Consider the following 15,677-nt stretch of genomic DNA (forward strand, 5'->3'; position numbering starts at 1 on the left):
TTTGCCACAAGTACCTTTGTAGTTGATAAAGATTGTTCTCCAATATTTTTAGTTGGTCGTGAAAGTCCTTCAAGTTCTCACCAGTTTCCATTGGTTGTCCTAGGGCTCCAGCTTCCTTAAGATCCAGCGACAATAAAGGGTTCGATTCCTGTATAAACAGACCCAAAAGCGGGCAAGCGTATCCCTACGACTCTGGAACAGAAGCGGCACCAATATTTTGACCTTCCATCGTGAGTTGTGAACAAACAGCAGAAAACACAAATGATGCACTAAGAACACAACTCACTGCTGAAGACGTTCTCACCAAATACAGGAAGATAAATGAATAAATGAAAATGAGAACAGTCAGCATAAGGATCCAAAAAAGTTACCCGCGATAAAATGTAAAAATCATTTAAATGTATTTACAGGAATGGCGCGAGCGCCGAATGCTAGAAGTACGCTTCATCAGATACAATTACACAAATAATTCACAACTAAATACCCACTTTTGGCGGGCTCATTAATTTATCTGCTTGTTAATGCCTTAATTAATAATTACATCAACTTCAACGCTTCCTATTTAAAATTACTGCAAATCAAATATTGTATATCATTGTAAAAATGAATACACTTACAGAGTTTAAATAATGCAGTAATGATCACAACATCATCATTCAGACATCTGTTAAAAACACTTTATACATTATCGCTAGTTACAAATACTGGTAACTTGAAATATATCCATCTATCTTGTGAATATAGCATATTTACAAAAGCTTGATAATAAATCAAGCTCTTAATCCAATAAGTTCCTTATTGAGGTATAACCCATACCTTATACGCCATCATTTAGACTTGATCTACTGCTATCAGAAATCACACACGTTGTAGGTGCGCTTGGTACAGGATATCAGGAAGTATCCTTCCAGATCCTAGTGCCTATGTTGATCTATAATCTAGATGTTAATCAACAGTTTGACATCAGAGAGTGTGTTCATGTAGAGCATGGAAATTTGAACAAAACACTAATAAGTATACTAGCGACTATCAATGGGCAACACACAAAAAAAAAAATCTTTTAAAATCTAATCTACCATAATACTTATATAAATATTAGATTCTATCTATTCATAGTCGGTAGTGACTATTAATAAACAGAAAACAAAATGAAATATAATTTAGATATCTGATTGTTAATCATCCTAAAATTCTAACATAAAATAATCTGGTTTGTGGACATAAATATACGTCACACAGCATGGATCTACAGTCTACAAAGAATGCCATATTGATCAAAAGCCATGGCTATCATTAGCCAAATATATATAATTCTTTACATGTACCTTTGCTAAAAATAAGTGGCAGTACATTCACTTTAACATTAATATAAAACTACTCACTTTGCTGCAAACCTAGTATGTACATAAAATATATAAAGTATTATGGTTAAATATTAAAGTCCTGCGTTAAATGAATACATAGGACGAATAAAAAATTATTGCAGAATATTTAGCAATAAAATAAATGATAAACAAAATTTTGGAAACCTTCAACACTTAGTGCTTCTACACAGGATAGAAATTATGGAGGGTCACAATAATAGGTGCCTACATGTAACATTGCCTGCGTTCAATCAACACCGGTTTTAGAGTACTGCCACTTATTTTTAGCAAAAGGTACATGTAAAGAATTATATATATTTGGCTAATGATAGCCATGGCTTTTGATCAATATGGCATTCTTTGTAGACTGTAGATCCATGCTGTGTGACGTATATTTATGTCCCACAAAACCAGATTATTTTTATGTTAGAATTTTAGGATGATTAACAATCAGATATCTAAATTATATTTCATTTTGTTTTTCTGTTTATTAATAGTCGCTACCGACTATGAATAGATAGAATCTAATATTTATATAAGAATTATGGTAGATTAGATTTTAAAACGTATTTTTACTTTGTACTGTTGCCCATTGATAGTCGCTAGTACTTATTGAGTGTTTTGTTCAAATTTCCATGCTCTACATAAGGGAACACACTCTCTGATGTCAAACTGTTGATTAACATCCAGATTATAGATCAACATAGCGGCACTAGGATCTGGAAGGATACCCTTTTACTTCCTGATATCCTGTACCAGCACAGCACGTGATATGACTAGAAGCTTGTCTAAGTTCTAAATCGATGACGATAATGTTGACGCCAGATGGGTTATACCTCAATAAGGAACTTATTGGATTAAGAGCTTGATTTATTATCGCTTTTGTAAATATGCTATATTCACAAGATAGATGGATATATTTCAAGTTACAGTTATTTGTAACTAGCGATGGAATGTTTTTTGGAGGTAACGTTACACTTGGGAGTGATACTATGTGTAAGTAGCGAGCTATAATACATAATGTATAAAGTGTTTTTTAACAGATGTCTGAATGAGTGATGTTGTGATCATTACTGCATTATTTAAACTCTGTAAGTGTATTCATTTTTTACAATGATATACAATATTTGATTTGCAGTAATTTTAAATAGGAAACGTAGTGAAGTTGATGTAATGTGGACTAAGCTTCATTATTAATTAAGGCATTAACAAGCAGATAAATTAATGAGCCCGCCAAAAAGTTGGGTATTTAGTTGTGAATTATTTTGTGTAATTGTATCTGATGAAGGTTCTACATTAAATGATTTTTACATTTTTATCGTGACTACTTTTTGGATCCTACTTGTGCTGAGGAAGCTTTTCGTGGTGACTGTTCTCATTTTCATTTATTCATTTATCTTCCTGTATTTGGTGAGAACGTCTTCAGCAGTGAGTTGTGTTCTTAGTGCATCATTTTAAGTAAATTTGTATGTAGCTTTAAAGATGGAAGAGGAAAGTGGGTGTTCTTTTAATCCAATCATGATTAACTTTGTTGTATTTAAAAGTGTGCTATTAAACTTGGTCTTTTATATAATGAAGTTCACAAATTTGGACAAAAGCACTTATCTGATTATTTTAAAAGTGTGGTTAATAAACGTATCCTGTTTCAACTGATGATATTTAGTTTGTTCTGCACCATGGGGGTTTTAGCATTAGCTATTCTGTCTTAATCTTTATAAATAGGTCATTCCAGGAATCCAACATTCCCTCTCTCTCTCTCTCTCTCTCTCTGGAAAAAGTCACACATTATCCCTCTGCACAAAGGAGGAAATTCAACAGACTTTACTAACTTTAGACCTTTAGCAATCTTAACCCCCCTCCAGAATAAGTGAAACATGTAATCAAAAACAATTGCTAAAGTATCTTCTGTAGGAAGAACTCCTATCCCCCACAAAACATGGCTTCCATCCATCCCATAGTAGAAACACTGCACTTCTAATCTATATAGATACTGTTAATAAAGATATAATGGCAAACTAGTCTCCTCCTTATTTCTAGACTTGTCTGAAAGCCTTTGATATAGTTTGTCACAGCAAACATCTACTTCAAATGTCTTCATTAGGTCTCTCTCAGGCCAGCCTCATATGGTTCAAAAACTACCTATCCAATATGTATCGGTTAGTAACATTTCACTCCTCCCTTTCACAATACCTCCCAGTCACCACTGGTGTACCACCTTGGCACCCTCCTCTTTGACATTCTCACCAGTGCCCTTCACGCATCCACACAAAAGGCCTATCTAATACAGCACGCACATGACTCTATACTCATTTTCACATTTGACACAATGGTACACTTCCAAAAAATTACTCAAGAACCTTTAACAGCCACAGAAACATGGCTTTATAACTCACAAATCATGCTCATCCCTAAAAAAATGAACTACTAAAATCCCTCTCTTATGAAAAACAAATCTTCTGTCTTGATAATGCAACTACTAAAGTGACTTCTCATAGCAATTGCAGATGATAATGGATGATAATCTTAAATTTGACCTGCATATACAAAATTGTGTAAGAAAAGCTAATAAACAAATAAGGATGCTTTAAAGAGCCAAAACCTTTCTCACCAACACAACTAAAACCACACTTGCACTACTTATATTCTCCCCACATTTTAATGGCGATCCCATCCTTAGTAAACTCCAGGCATCACAAAAATCAAAACTTGAACAACATTATAACAAAGTTGCTAAATTTGCAGCAAATACCCCTTTCAGAACCCATCACTGTATAGCAGTGAAAAGCCTAAATTGGTTAGACGTACCCCATCAACTAACGTGCACACAGTTTCTTACCACTGAGAAAATTATCCATCAAGTTGACCAGCACTAAATAAAATTCTACACAGCTATGTTCCCAGTCAGTCATTATGATCTAATGACCAAAACATCCTATCTGTGCACTAAACTATCAAATCTGCTAGGTATTATCTGTACCTGTACCATGTTGCTAAGGCCTGGAACTCCTTACCTGTATCCATCAGGTTAATATCCTCCCTGCTATCCTTCAAACACATTCTAAAAGACTTCCTAGCCAAAAGATGTCTCTATTCTTGCTCAACACCAGAATAAACTATATCCCTAAATGTGAACAAGTACCTGTTCATACCTTACATTTCTTCACTCTCTTCCTTATTTTAGCAATTTCTCGTCCCTGCTTTCTCTTCAAAAATACCACAAGCCTGCATTTCTCTTCATATTTGTATTATACTAACTTACCTTTAATTTCTCTATAAATGGAATATATTTCTCTACATATTAAATCATCGTCATATAATTTCTATCTCTTCTTAACCAGTTTTCATAATATATCCAGTTTGGCGTAATTATTAAAAGTGTAGATGTTTTTTTTTTAATTTTATTTTTATTATTTTTGAAGATTGGAAAACTGTTGTATTTAAAATGTTTTATAATACTTTGGAGCTTTTCTCTCTGGGCCTCCACTGAAAATGGTCTTCTACCCATTCAGACTTTCCTTGTAATCCAATGTCAGTAAATAAATAAATAGCACATCTCTTTGTGTGGTGCATATATAAATCATGTCAGTATGAATGCCACAGTTTCTGTAATAATACATCAGTGCACATACCTTTATCCACTCATGGAATCCATCAAGATCAGGATTTGTCGCCATCTCCTGTAAAGACAGAATAAATACAGCAGAAGGTGAGTAAATCATCTCTATCACAGCGTTATGATGTGTTTCTTTTTAGATGAGGTATTGCAGGGTGGATATGGAAAGGAAAAGAAGAAACCAGAGAAGGGGAGGAAAGTAATAATGCCACGGTGGTTATCTGCAAGTATCTTAAATGTTTGGATCTTCCACGTATACTATTATATGCAACAATAAAAAAATTATGCTTACGGGAGTATGTTATTTTAAGTAAATATTGTGTTAACATTGTTGTGTTGCTCTTTGTCATGGGCCTGGCTGCAAGTGGGCCTTGACACCGCAGAACAGTAAAGAAAAGCAGGTATCTCTGTAACACCTACCTGATAAACCATGGATACCTACAGTGCATTTAACTGCAAGAACAGAATGTTTGGAGCCTCATGTGTGAGTAACGTATGTGCACTCAGAGTTATTTATTAATGCATATCATTACGTAAACATGACTCTGAACCAAAGGTATGAGTATTAGCTGTGACCATCTAAAACCTTATTTAATTTTTACAAATACTAGAAAATGTAGCAGCTGTTTCTGTATCTTCTGCTCACTTATTTTACAGAAATATGTTACTGCTGCTTGCTTAAAAATGTAATTAATTTCTGTTAAAAACAACATTCATACAAAGTAAGGCTTACGTATGACTTAAGTAATTACCAGACAAAAAATTGTTTTCTTTTTAGCAATATGCATGCTGTAACAGGTCACAATTTGTGAAACATTTCACTTTAGAAATGATTTTCTTGACAGCATGCCACCAGAACCAAAGTTTATATGAGACGGATTAACAGCAGGTTGGTACATTTCTACATACTAAAACAGATGGAGATTACTCTAGGGAATTCTAATTCTAATGACAGGGAATGCATAAGCAGGAAGTAGCAACATATACGTTTATAGGCATCTGGTGAAAGCACTGTGTGCCTAATTGTAAATTCAGATGGAATCCTATTATTGGTTATAATGACATCCCTTTTATATGCCTAAGAACTGTAATCATGTATATATTTTTTACATCTATGTTACATTGTGTCACTATACTGTATAATTTCCTTTACTGTTACTATGTATGTAACCCCATCAGCAAATGATCAAATTTGATCTGTGTTCTACACCAGTAAACAAAAAATAAATGAAAGAATAAATAAATAAAGTTGTACATTATCCTGTTAATACTTACAATTAAAATGTCTCCATAGCATATCATTCCATCACCAGAATAGCCATCAGGACAAAGGCAGTTCCTCTCACCAGCACCGGTGGGCACACACTCAGCCTGTGCAGAACAAAATCAGACAATAGCCTGTTTATGGTAGCCAAAGCATGCCCTCTCACAGACATTTTCTCTGGAATTTAAAACATCAGATCTAGGCTGGTTCTGTATACCCGACAAGGCAGCCATTAGTAAACTGTTCCATTCCATCTGACTTCATCTTATGTAGTGTATCCTACGACATAAGCTTCATTTGAAAAGTTAAACATTATACTAGAGCTGGACTGTTCCAGTTATAAAAGTGTGAAAAAAAAAGCTTAGAAGAAAATAACACATTTAGTCATTGTGAACATATGGCTCCCTTTTGAAATGTCATCATTCGAAATGCGGTGTACCGACATGCCAAAAAAAAAATGACCGAAATTACAGGAGAAGAGTGAATTTCAAAAATTCCTCTTCTCCTTAAAACTTCTTTTTTTGCATGGAGGGGGACAAGTCCTCCCTGAACCCCCTAAACTTTTATATACCAACTATGAGATCACTATACCTCCGAGAAAATGGAATAATCTGAGAAATGGCATCTTAGTATGTTTAAGTCTGTTCTTTCAGCCAGTCTACACATTTTGGGACTTTTAGGACTCAGTCTAGCAGGTCCTGACATTTCAGACGGTACCTATGATACACAGTGATTTCAATGATACATTCCACTTTTTTTCAAATATGTATTTCTGCATTCTCATGTCAAAGTTACACTAGTTTTGTATAATGGTTCATTAATTCTTGACAAATATTTGCTTAAAATATGCCACTCTGTCGAGAAACATTATTTTTAGGACAAATTTTCAGAATTATACCTTCTGAAATGTGCTGTTAAATATAAGCATGCGGGAAAGAATATATTTGTAATGCATAAAGCATGCTGATTGCAAATTAAAACTGATGTCTTAAGTGAGATTTTTATGTAAGCAACTAAATCAAGTAACTTGCTCCTAGTGTATAAGAATATAAAGAAAAAACAAAAACCACTAGTGGACAAATCACTCTAGACACACTTTATTGGTACACTTACAGTTCAGCACTTTCATTCCAACAAGTCACAACTTTCTATTTTTTTTTCATATGTAAACACCTTGCCATAACAAACGTGTTATAGTGCTCCTGTGTGAACCAGGCCCCAATGACCCAGTCACAGAAGTCACCATAGACCTGCATCAGAAGCCTACTGAGCATCAACTGTTAGAATCTGGGAAAGTTCTAACAATGGAACAAATAAAAAGCAACTTCAGTTTAGGCAGTAATTTGTGGCTGGTAATATAGGACTTATGACATTACATTATAAATAGTTTAGAAACAATGCAGCTAGCAATTAAACAAAATGTTTCAAAATTTATAGAGCATATGATTATCTTAAAAACTCAGTCTGTTCAAGGAAAAGCCACTTACCAAATATTTAAAAAATACTTAAAAATATATCATAAGGCAACCCTTTGGGATTATTATAGACCAATTAATAATCAAGTTCCTGATGATAATGATAAAAAATGTCTTCTCAAAGCAAATAACTTTATCACTACAATGGAAGCTATTTATATGGAAATTTATTCACAGATGCTATATAACACCACATAAAATGGAGTTAATGTTTAAACAAGATATTGGATGTTGGAGGTGTGAAATAAAACTGAAAGCAGATTGGAAACATGTTTATGATTGTGAACTGGTAAAAGCATTTTGGGATAAAGTAAATTATTTCTTACAATCAATTTTTAATGACAAATTTCAGCTGTCCATATCATTAATTTTATTCAATGCACCTGTACAACAATGTATTCCTAAAACTACATTTTCACTCTTGTGGACGTTATTAGCCATACCACACAAGACCATTACAACAAACTGGAAAAGCAAAACTTCTCCATTTAGAGAATACAGAAATATTATGTTAAAAGTATCACAAAAGGATTTAATCACCATCAGAAGAAGAACAGAAAGGATAACATCTTATTACAGCTCATGGCAGAAAGTGATTGAAATCCTATGAAATGAATCTTGATTGTAAATATAAATCATACTTGTTAATATAGACACGTGTAAATAGTTGGTTTTGTTGTTACCGAATGTTTGTTGATACTAATTTGTTGTTAGCCTGTACATATTGTACATGTATATGATGAGGATATGGAAACATACCTAATTGAAAAACTCAATAAGTTCAGAAAAAAAGAAACCTACTGATAGCTTTAGAAGCAGCAACACACTTCATGCACCTAAAAGCAATGGTGGCAGAGCAAGCTGTCTTAGAGCTTTCAAAACTGTTAATTGATCACTGGAACAGTTTTTGTTTCTGGCTGTTAGATGTATGTCAACACAGGGTGTGTTACAGATTTTAAAGTTGTGAGGTAGTTTGTACAAATTCACATCAATAGATCAGTGGTAGCTCCATCAACTGCAAATCAACTGCATTTATATCATGTTATCGAAAGATGAAAATAGCAACCCAGCCACTGGGGATGCACAAGCCAGTGCATTTCTTTGTGCCGGTCCCAAGCCTGGATAAATGGGGAGGGTTGCGTCAGGAAGGGCATCCGGCATAAAACTTTGCCAAATCATTTCATGCAGACACCAATAAATACTTTAATAAAGGATCGGTCGAGGCCCAGGTTAACAATGACCGCCACCAGTACTGTTAGCCAACAGGGTGCTGGCGGAAATTGGGCTACTGTTGGCCGAAGGAGGAGAAGAGGCAGAAGACATGGCCGAAGACAGGAAGAGAGGAGAAAGGCTAGGACTGTGGTAGTGAGGGTCGGAACTTTGAATGTTGGCAGTATGACTGGTATAGGGAGAGAACTAGGTGATATGATGAACAAAAGGAAGGTTGGTATATTGTGTGTGCAAGAGACCAGATGGAAGGGGAGTAAGGCTAGGTGTATCGGAGGTGGGTTCAAATTGTTTTATCATGGTGTGGATGGAAGGAGAAATAGGAACAGTATGCTAATAGTGTTCTGAAGGTGAAAAGAGTGTCGGATAGAGTAATGTTTATGAATCTGGAAATTGATGGTGTAATGATGAATGTTGTTAGTGCATATGCTCCACAAGTTGCGTGTGCAATAGAGGAGAAAGAAAAATTTTGGAATGAATTGGATGAAGTGGTGATGACTGTACCCAAGGGTGAGAGAGTGGTGATTGGAGCAGATTTCAATGGGCATGTTGGTGAAGGGAACAGAAGGGAAGAGGAAGTGATGGGTAGGTATGGTGTTAAACAAAGGAATGCAGAAGGTCAGATGGTAGTGGATTTTGTGAAAAGGATGGACATGGCTGTGGTGAATATGTATTTTAACAAGATGGAGGAACATAGGGTGACATACAAGAGTGGAGGAAGATGCACACAGGTGGATTATATCTTATGTAGAAGGGCCAGTCTGAAGGAGATTGGAGACTGTAAAGTGGTGACCGAGGAAAGTGTAGTTAGGCAGCATAGGATAGTGGTTTGTGGGATGACGTTGGTGATTAAGAGGAGGAGGAGGAGTGTGAGGGCAGCACCAAGGATCAAATGGTGGAAATTGAAAAAGGGTAATTGTGAGGTGGAGTTCAGGGATGAGTTAAGACAGGCGAGTTACCAAATAGCTGGGTAACTACAGCAGAGCTAGTAAGGGAGACGGCTAGAAAGGTGCTTGGTATCACATCTGGACAGAGGAAGGACGACAAGGAGACATGGTGGTGGAATAAGGAAGTACAGGAAAGTATACAAAGAAAGAGGTTGGCAAAGAAGAAGTGGGATTGTCAGAGAGATGAAGAAAGTCGACAGGAGTATAAGTAGATGAGGTGCATGGCAAAGAGAGAGGTGATGAAGGCTAAGGATAAGGCATATGAAGAGTTGTATGAAAGGTTGGACACTAAGGAGGGAGAAAAGGACCTGTACCATTTGGCTAGACAGAGGGACCGAGCTAGGAAAGATGTGCAGCAGGTAAACGTGATAAAGGATAATGAGGGAAACATACTCACAAGGGAGGAGAGTGTGTTGAGGAGATGGAAAGAGTACTTTGAGGGGTTGATGAATGAAGAGAATGAGAGGGAGAGAAGGTTGGATGATGTAGGGATAGTGAATTATGAAGTACAATGGATTAGCAAGGAGGAAGTAAGGATAGCTATGAAGAGAATGAAGACTGGAAAGGCTGTTGGCCCAGATGATATACCTGTGGAAGCATGCAGGTGTTTAGGTGAAATAGCAGTGGAATTTTTAACCAGATTGTTTAATGAAATCTTGGAAAGTGAGAGGATGCCTGAGGAATGGAGAAAAAGTGTTTTGGTAATGATTTTTAAGAATAAGGGTGATGTGCAGAGCTGTAGTAACTACAGAGGGATTAAATTGATCAGTCACAGCATGAAGTTGTGGGAAAGAGTAGTGAAGCAAGGTTAAGAAGGGACATGATGATTAGTGATCAGCAGTATGGTTTCATGCCGGGAAAGAGCACTTCAGAGTGTTGATGGAGAAGTACAGAGAATGTCAGAAGGAGTTGCATTGTGTTTTTGTAGACTTAGAGAAAGCATATGACAGGGTGCCTAGAGAGGAGTTGTGGTATTGTATGAGGAAGTCAGGAGTGTCAGAGAAGTATGTAAGAGTGGATATGTACGAGGGTAGTGTGACAGCGGTGAGGTCTGCAGTGGGAGTGACGGATGCATTTAAGGTGGAGGTGGGGTTACATCAAGGATCAACTCTGAGCCCTTTCTTATTTGCAATGGTGATGGACAGGTTGACAGACGAGATCAGACAGGAGTCCCCGTGGACTATGATGTTTGCAGATGACATTGCAATCTGTAGTGAAAGTAGGGAACAGGTGGAAGAGACCCTGGAGAGATGGAGGTATGCTCTAGAGAGAAGAGGAATGAAGGTCAGCAGGAATAAGACAGAATATATGTGTGTGAATGAGAGGGAGGATAGAGGAATGGTGAGGTTGCAAGGAGTAGAGGTGGCGAAAGTGGATGAGTTTAAATACTTGTGGTCAATAGTTCAGAGTAACGGTGAGTGTCGAAGAGAGGTGAAGAAGAGAGTACAGGCAGGATGGAGTGGGTGGAGAAGAGTGTCAGGAGTGGTTTGTGACAGACGAGTACCTGTAAAAGTGAAAGGGAAGGTCTACAAGAGAGTAGTGAAACTAGCTATGTTATATGGGTTGGAGACAGTGGCATTGACAAAAAGGCTAGTTTGAGCTGGATGTGGCAGAATTAAAGATGTTAAGATTTGCACTGGGTGTGACGAGGGTGGACAGGATTAGAAATAAGTATATTAGAGGGTTAGCCCAGGTTGGAAGGTTTGGAGACAAAACCAGAGAGGCACGATTACGTTGGTTTGGACATGTGCTGAGGAGGGATGCTGAGTATATTGTGAAAAAATGCTAAGGATGAAGCTACCAGGTAACAGGAAAAGAGGAAGGCCTAAGATAAGGTTTATGGATGTGGTGAGAGAGGACATGCAGGTGGTTGGTGTGACAGAGCAAGATGCAAAGTACAGGAAGAAATGAAAACAGGTGATCCGCTGTGGCGACCCCTAACGGGAACAGCCGAAAGAAGATGATGATCGAAAGATGAAAATAGCAAATGCTATTTCATCGGCCCCAGAACATCTAAACATGAAAATATCGAAAATTCAGAACAGCAAATTTTTTCCCATGGAAAAAATTTGCTGCTCCAAAACACATACACACAACACAAGCACATCAGACAAACAGCAACCACACACATACACTTAAATTCCTACATCTAACACTAAACTAAATATACACTACTATCTACCCACTTACCTTAACCCAAACCCTAACCCTAAGGTCCGTCACTATCGCACACTCACCTAACCCTAATTCACCTAACCCGCGCCCTAACCCTAACTTACTTAAACCGCCCCTAACCCTAAAGTCTGTCACTATCGCACACACGCCTAACCCGCGCCCTAACCTTAATTCACTTAACCCGCCTCTAACCCTAAAGTACAAACAATCACACACTTACCTGAACCCAACCCGTAACTTTCCACTACAGTGCTAAGAATAGCAAAGCCACAGAAACGGCCAACTGAATTCTTTCCCTGAGGAAAGAATTCACTGTTCTGCAGCTTCGCTATTCTTAGCATTCGCTGAATAGTGTTCGATATCAGAACATTCGAAGTTTTAATACTTCAATGTTCTGATATAGACCCAATCAACTGAATATATCTAACCAAAAGCGCTTATGGTAAAATTAAAACAAAATGTCCCCTGCATCCCCACACCATGTAGGGGAACACCCCTTCACCCCCAAAATTAAATATACCTACTCTTAGGTCACACAACAGTGGAGAAAAGGGAGATCTCCACCATCGCCAAAATTTGATTCAGCTAAACATTTTCATCCAATTTGTGTTTGACTGAGCCACCTTTGTTAAAATGGATCTTTCTTAGTTTTGTGTACCCCATCTTTTATAAATGGTAATATATCAGGAGAGCTGAAACTCTGCTGGAATTATACAGAATTATGATTGGCTATCCAATCTTAATACACAAACATATGAGTAATTCTAAGCAAGTAATCATTGGGACCATAAAATGCCTAGCAATATACACCTTTAAGTAGACAGACATAAATGTTCTTGAAATTGATTCCTAGAAATTCACCTGAAGAGCACATAACAAACTGGTTATGATTAGCAGCCTAGTTGCAATCAGTGTGTTAATGTGGCTTCAGCAAAATTACTAAAAGAGTGGTAAATGATTTCAGTGTATATGGTTTATATGGGCAACTGTTTTTAGCAGCTGATCTTAGAATAAGTGTTTGAAATTCCATATTAAAGAACCTGAGAGTCTGATCAAATTATTTTGAAGGACCTAGCTCTTATGCTAGAATTAAAACATTGCTGTGTATCAATATGACATTGGTTCAGTCATGTAAAACATCTGCCTGTGTTCTGAAATATTTGTCTAATCTGTAGAAGTTATTAATTCTGTGGGAATGAATGGTGGCGATTTAGGCAAGATCCAGGGTCTTCAGCTATCTGTAACTGCAGACTGGCTGAAGAAGACTGAGATGCTTCAAGATTCATAGATTTTCCAAGGCCACTGAGTCCTCTGACCATTCAATCCTTAATAACACCCTCCCACAGGACACCCCCCATACCAGTCTATACCAAAATTAATTTGTAGATACCCATCCAGATATCTAAGTTACATTTAAAGGAAGATAGTGAGTTGTACTGCTTAACAAGGACAGGTAGTTTGCTCTAGAGGTTTAGGAAGCAGTGGGCATATGTTGGTTGCCATAACCAGGTTACTGTCTCGCCACTGTGTTTTACTTATCTGATGGTGAAAATTTAGGTCCCTGGTTATAGCAGTGGTACAGATAATGGACTTGAGGAGATACAGGAGGTCCAGTACAAATGAGTTTCTAATATGCAAGACAGACAGAGATATTCCCTAAAAAGTCTGTAAAACACATAATGAAAGCATATAGCTTTCATCTTTTCTTGTCAGCTCTGGGAATTTTGGTCTGTGATCTTTTTTTATATGCCTTTGGGGTCCTTTCTAATTGTTTTGTGTGTTTAGTGGGATATATCATGAAGTGAGTGTTGTACTCATTAATTTAGCAGCTCAAAGCTGAGCACAGGGGAGTGATTACCTCTTTAGACCTTCATGATATTCATCTGGCAAGTAGCTTTGCTAAATACAAGGATTTCTTCATATCTGTTGTCACATGATGTTCAAAGGAAACAGAGCTGTCAACCCAAGTTTCTAGGTCATTAACTACATTTTTGCTTTGATTTGTAATAGTGAATTGTCCATACAGTATGATGAGGGTAGGGACTGTCTATCAAAAATGATAATACTATACCTTTTAGCATTTAGTTTGAACCCACTTTTAGTACACCAAAAGTTTTCTAGGGAGACTTAATTTTTGAGGGTTTCAGTGTTAGAGGATGACTTAACAAATAACTTCCAGTTTGCAGTCATCTGCAGACTTTGTTACCCAGAGTTCTTGGCTCTCTGTTTGAAGATCTGAGAAGTAAATACTGAAAAGGAGTGGTTTGAACATTGACATATGAGAGACACAGCTGGTCACTTTCAGACTTTCTCATGAGGTATCTGCAACTTATATTGTGTGTGCTTTGTGTTTCAGACAGTTTGCTGTCCATCCTATCAGATATGAGTTGATTTTTAAAGCATTTAACTTTTTTATTACAGTGCTGGTGGCCTTGGGTGGCTCAAAATATGTGATGACCGCAATCTACAACCTCCATAAACCTTTTGAAGAAATTTACTAGATGCAATAGACAAGATCTAATCTTCATAAATCATCTCTCAGATGAGATGTTAAACTGAGGCCCTATCTGCCTATGTTGATGGTAGTTCAGGTGGATGTAAAAAAATCCCACAGCACCTATCAAACAGTAAAGGTCCTTTATTTTACTCAACATAAAAAACACAATATTTACATACTTACATATTTGCAAATTGTAGATCTGTACAGCTACATACACATTTCTATGTTTTTACTATTTCTAATTTTTCTTATGTCTTCATTGTTATTCTTCCATAATTTACCTCTGCTCTTCTTACACAGCCATAATCTAATTTTTTGCAATACATTTTGCAAACTCCATTTTCCATTAAACAAGATATCATTCAATCTTTCATTTCAAATAACCTATATTAAATAAAATAAAATTTAATTTACTCTTCCCACACAGTCTTCTTAGGTTCATAGGTTGGTACTAGGCTATCGGCCCTAGGGCCTATAGAAGCCTAGCCATAACAATTCCCTGGCTATTTCTTCCCACAATATTTACTTCCATGGACCTCTGTCTAGCAGGGTGACTGATGTGATCTCCAGGGTGAATTTCCTATTTCCCATCCAATTGTCAAGGTTCCTTTTGAAGAGGGCCAAAGAGGCACTCTGCTTGACATTTATGGGCAGTCTATTCCAGAGTCTGGGGAGTCTCTGAGTCAGGAACCTATCCTTCCAGCATGTTTTGTTTATTGTGATGACAAGTTTAGATCCCTGGAGCATGTGGGTCTGAGGGATTGGGATTTCTTTAAGTGTAGAATGTCCAACAGGTCTGGGTTTGACATGGCCTCGTGTGTTAAGCAGAAATCGCCTCTGTGTAGACAATATGAGACAGAGTATAGCTGGAGTTTTTTTAGACGGTCAGCATAGGGCATCTGCTTTAGGCCTGTGATTCTTTTAGTGGGGTATTTCTGCAGCCTTTCCAGTTGTTGCAGATGTCTTGAGAGGTACATACTAAATGGGGCGTTGTACTCTATAATGGGTCTAATGAGGGATGAGTACAGTGGGACAATAACCTCCTTTTTTCTGGATGAAAAGCCCTTAGTGATGAGGTATGCCACATAGAAGGATTTCCTGACTGTTGTGAT

General features: G+C 37.1%; 1 protein-coding gene across 1 annotated transcript in view; it reads right to left on the reverse strand.

Moving 5' to 3' along the window:
- Positions 1 to 15,677, reverse strand: part of STAB1 (stabilin 1) — a 2,761,215-nt gene that overhangs the window by 1,640,106 nt on the left and 1,105,432 nt on the right. Inside the window, exons 27-28 of the mRNA XM_044078505.1 lie at positions 6,253 to 6,348; positions 4,994 to 5,041 (exon numbers count right to left, since the gene is read on the reverse strand). Coding sequence (XP_043934440.1) covers positions 4,994 to 5,041; positions 6,253 to 6,348 — 144 coding nt within the window. The remainder of the gene's footprint in view (positions 1 to 4,993; positions 5,042 to 6,252; positions 6,349 to 15,677) is intronic.

Source organism: Protopterus annectens, chromosome 7.part1, assembly GCF_019279795.1.
Source record: "Protopterus annectens isolate FY-2018-M chromosome 7.part1, PAN1.0, whole genome shotgun sequence".
In the NCBI taxonomy this organism is placed as follows: domain Eukaryota; kingdom Metazoa; phylum Chordata; order Ceratodontiformes; family Protopteridae; genus Protopterus; species Protopterus annectens.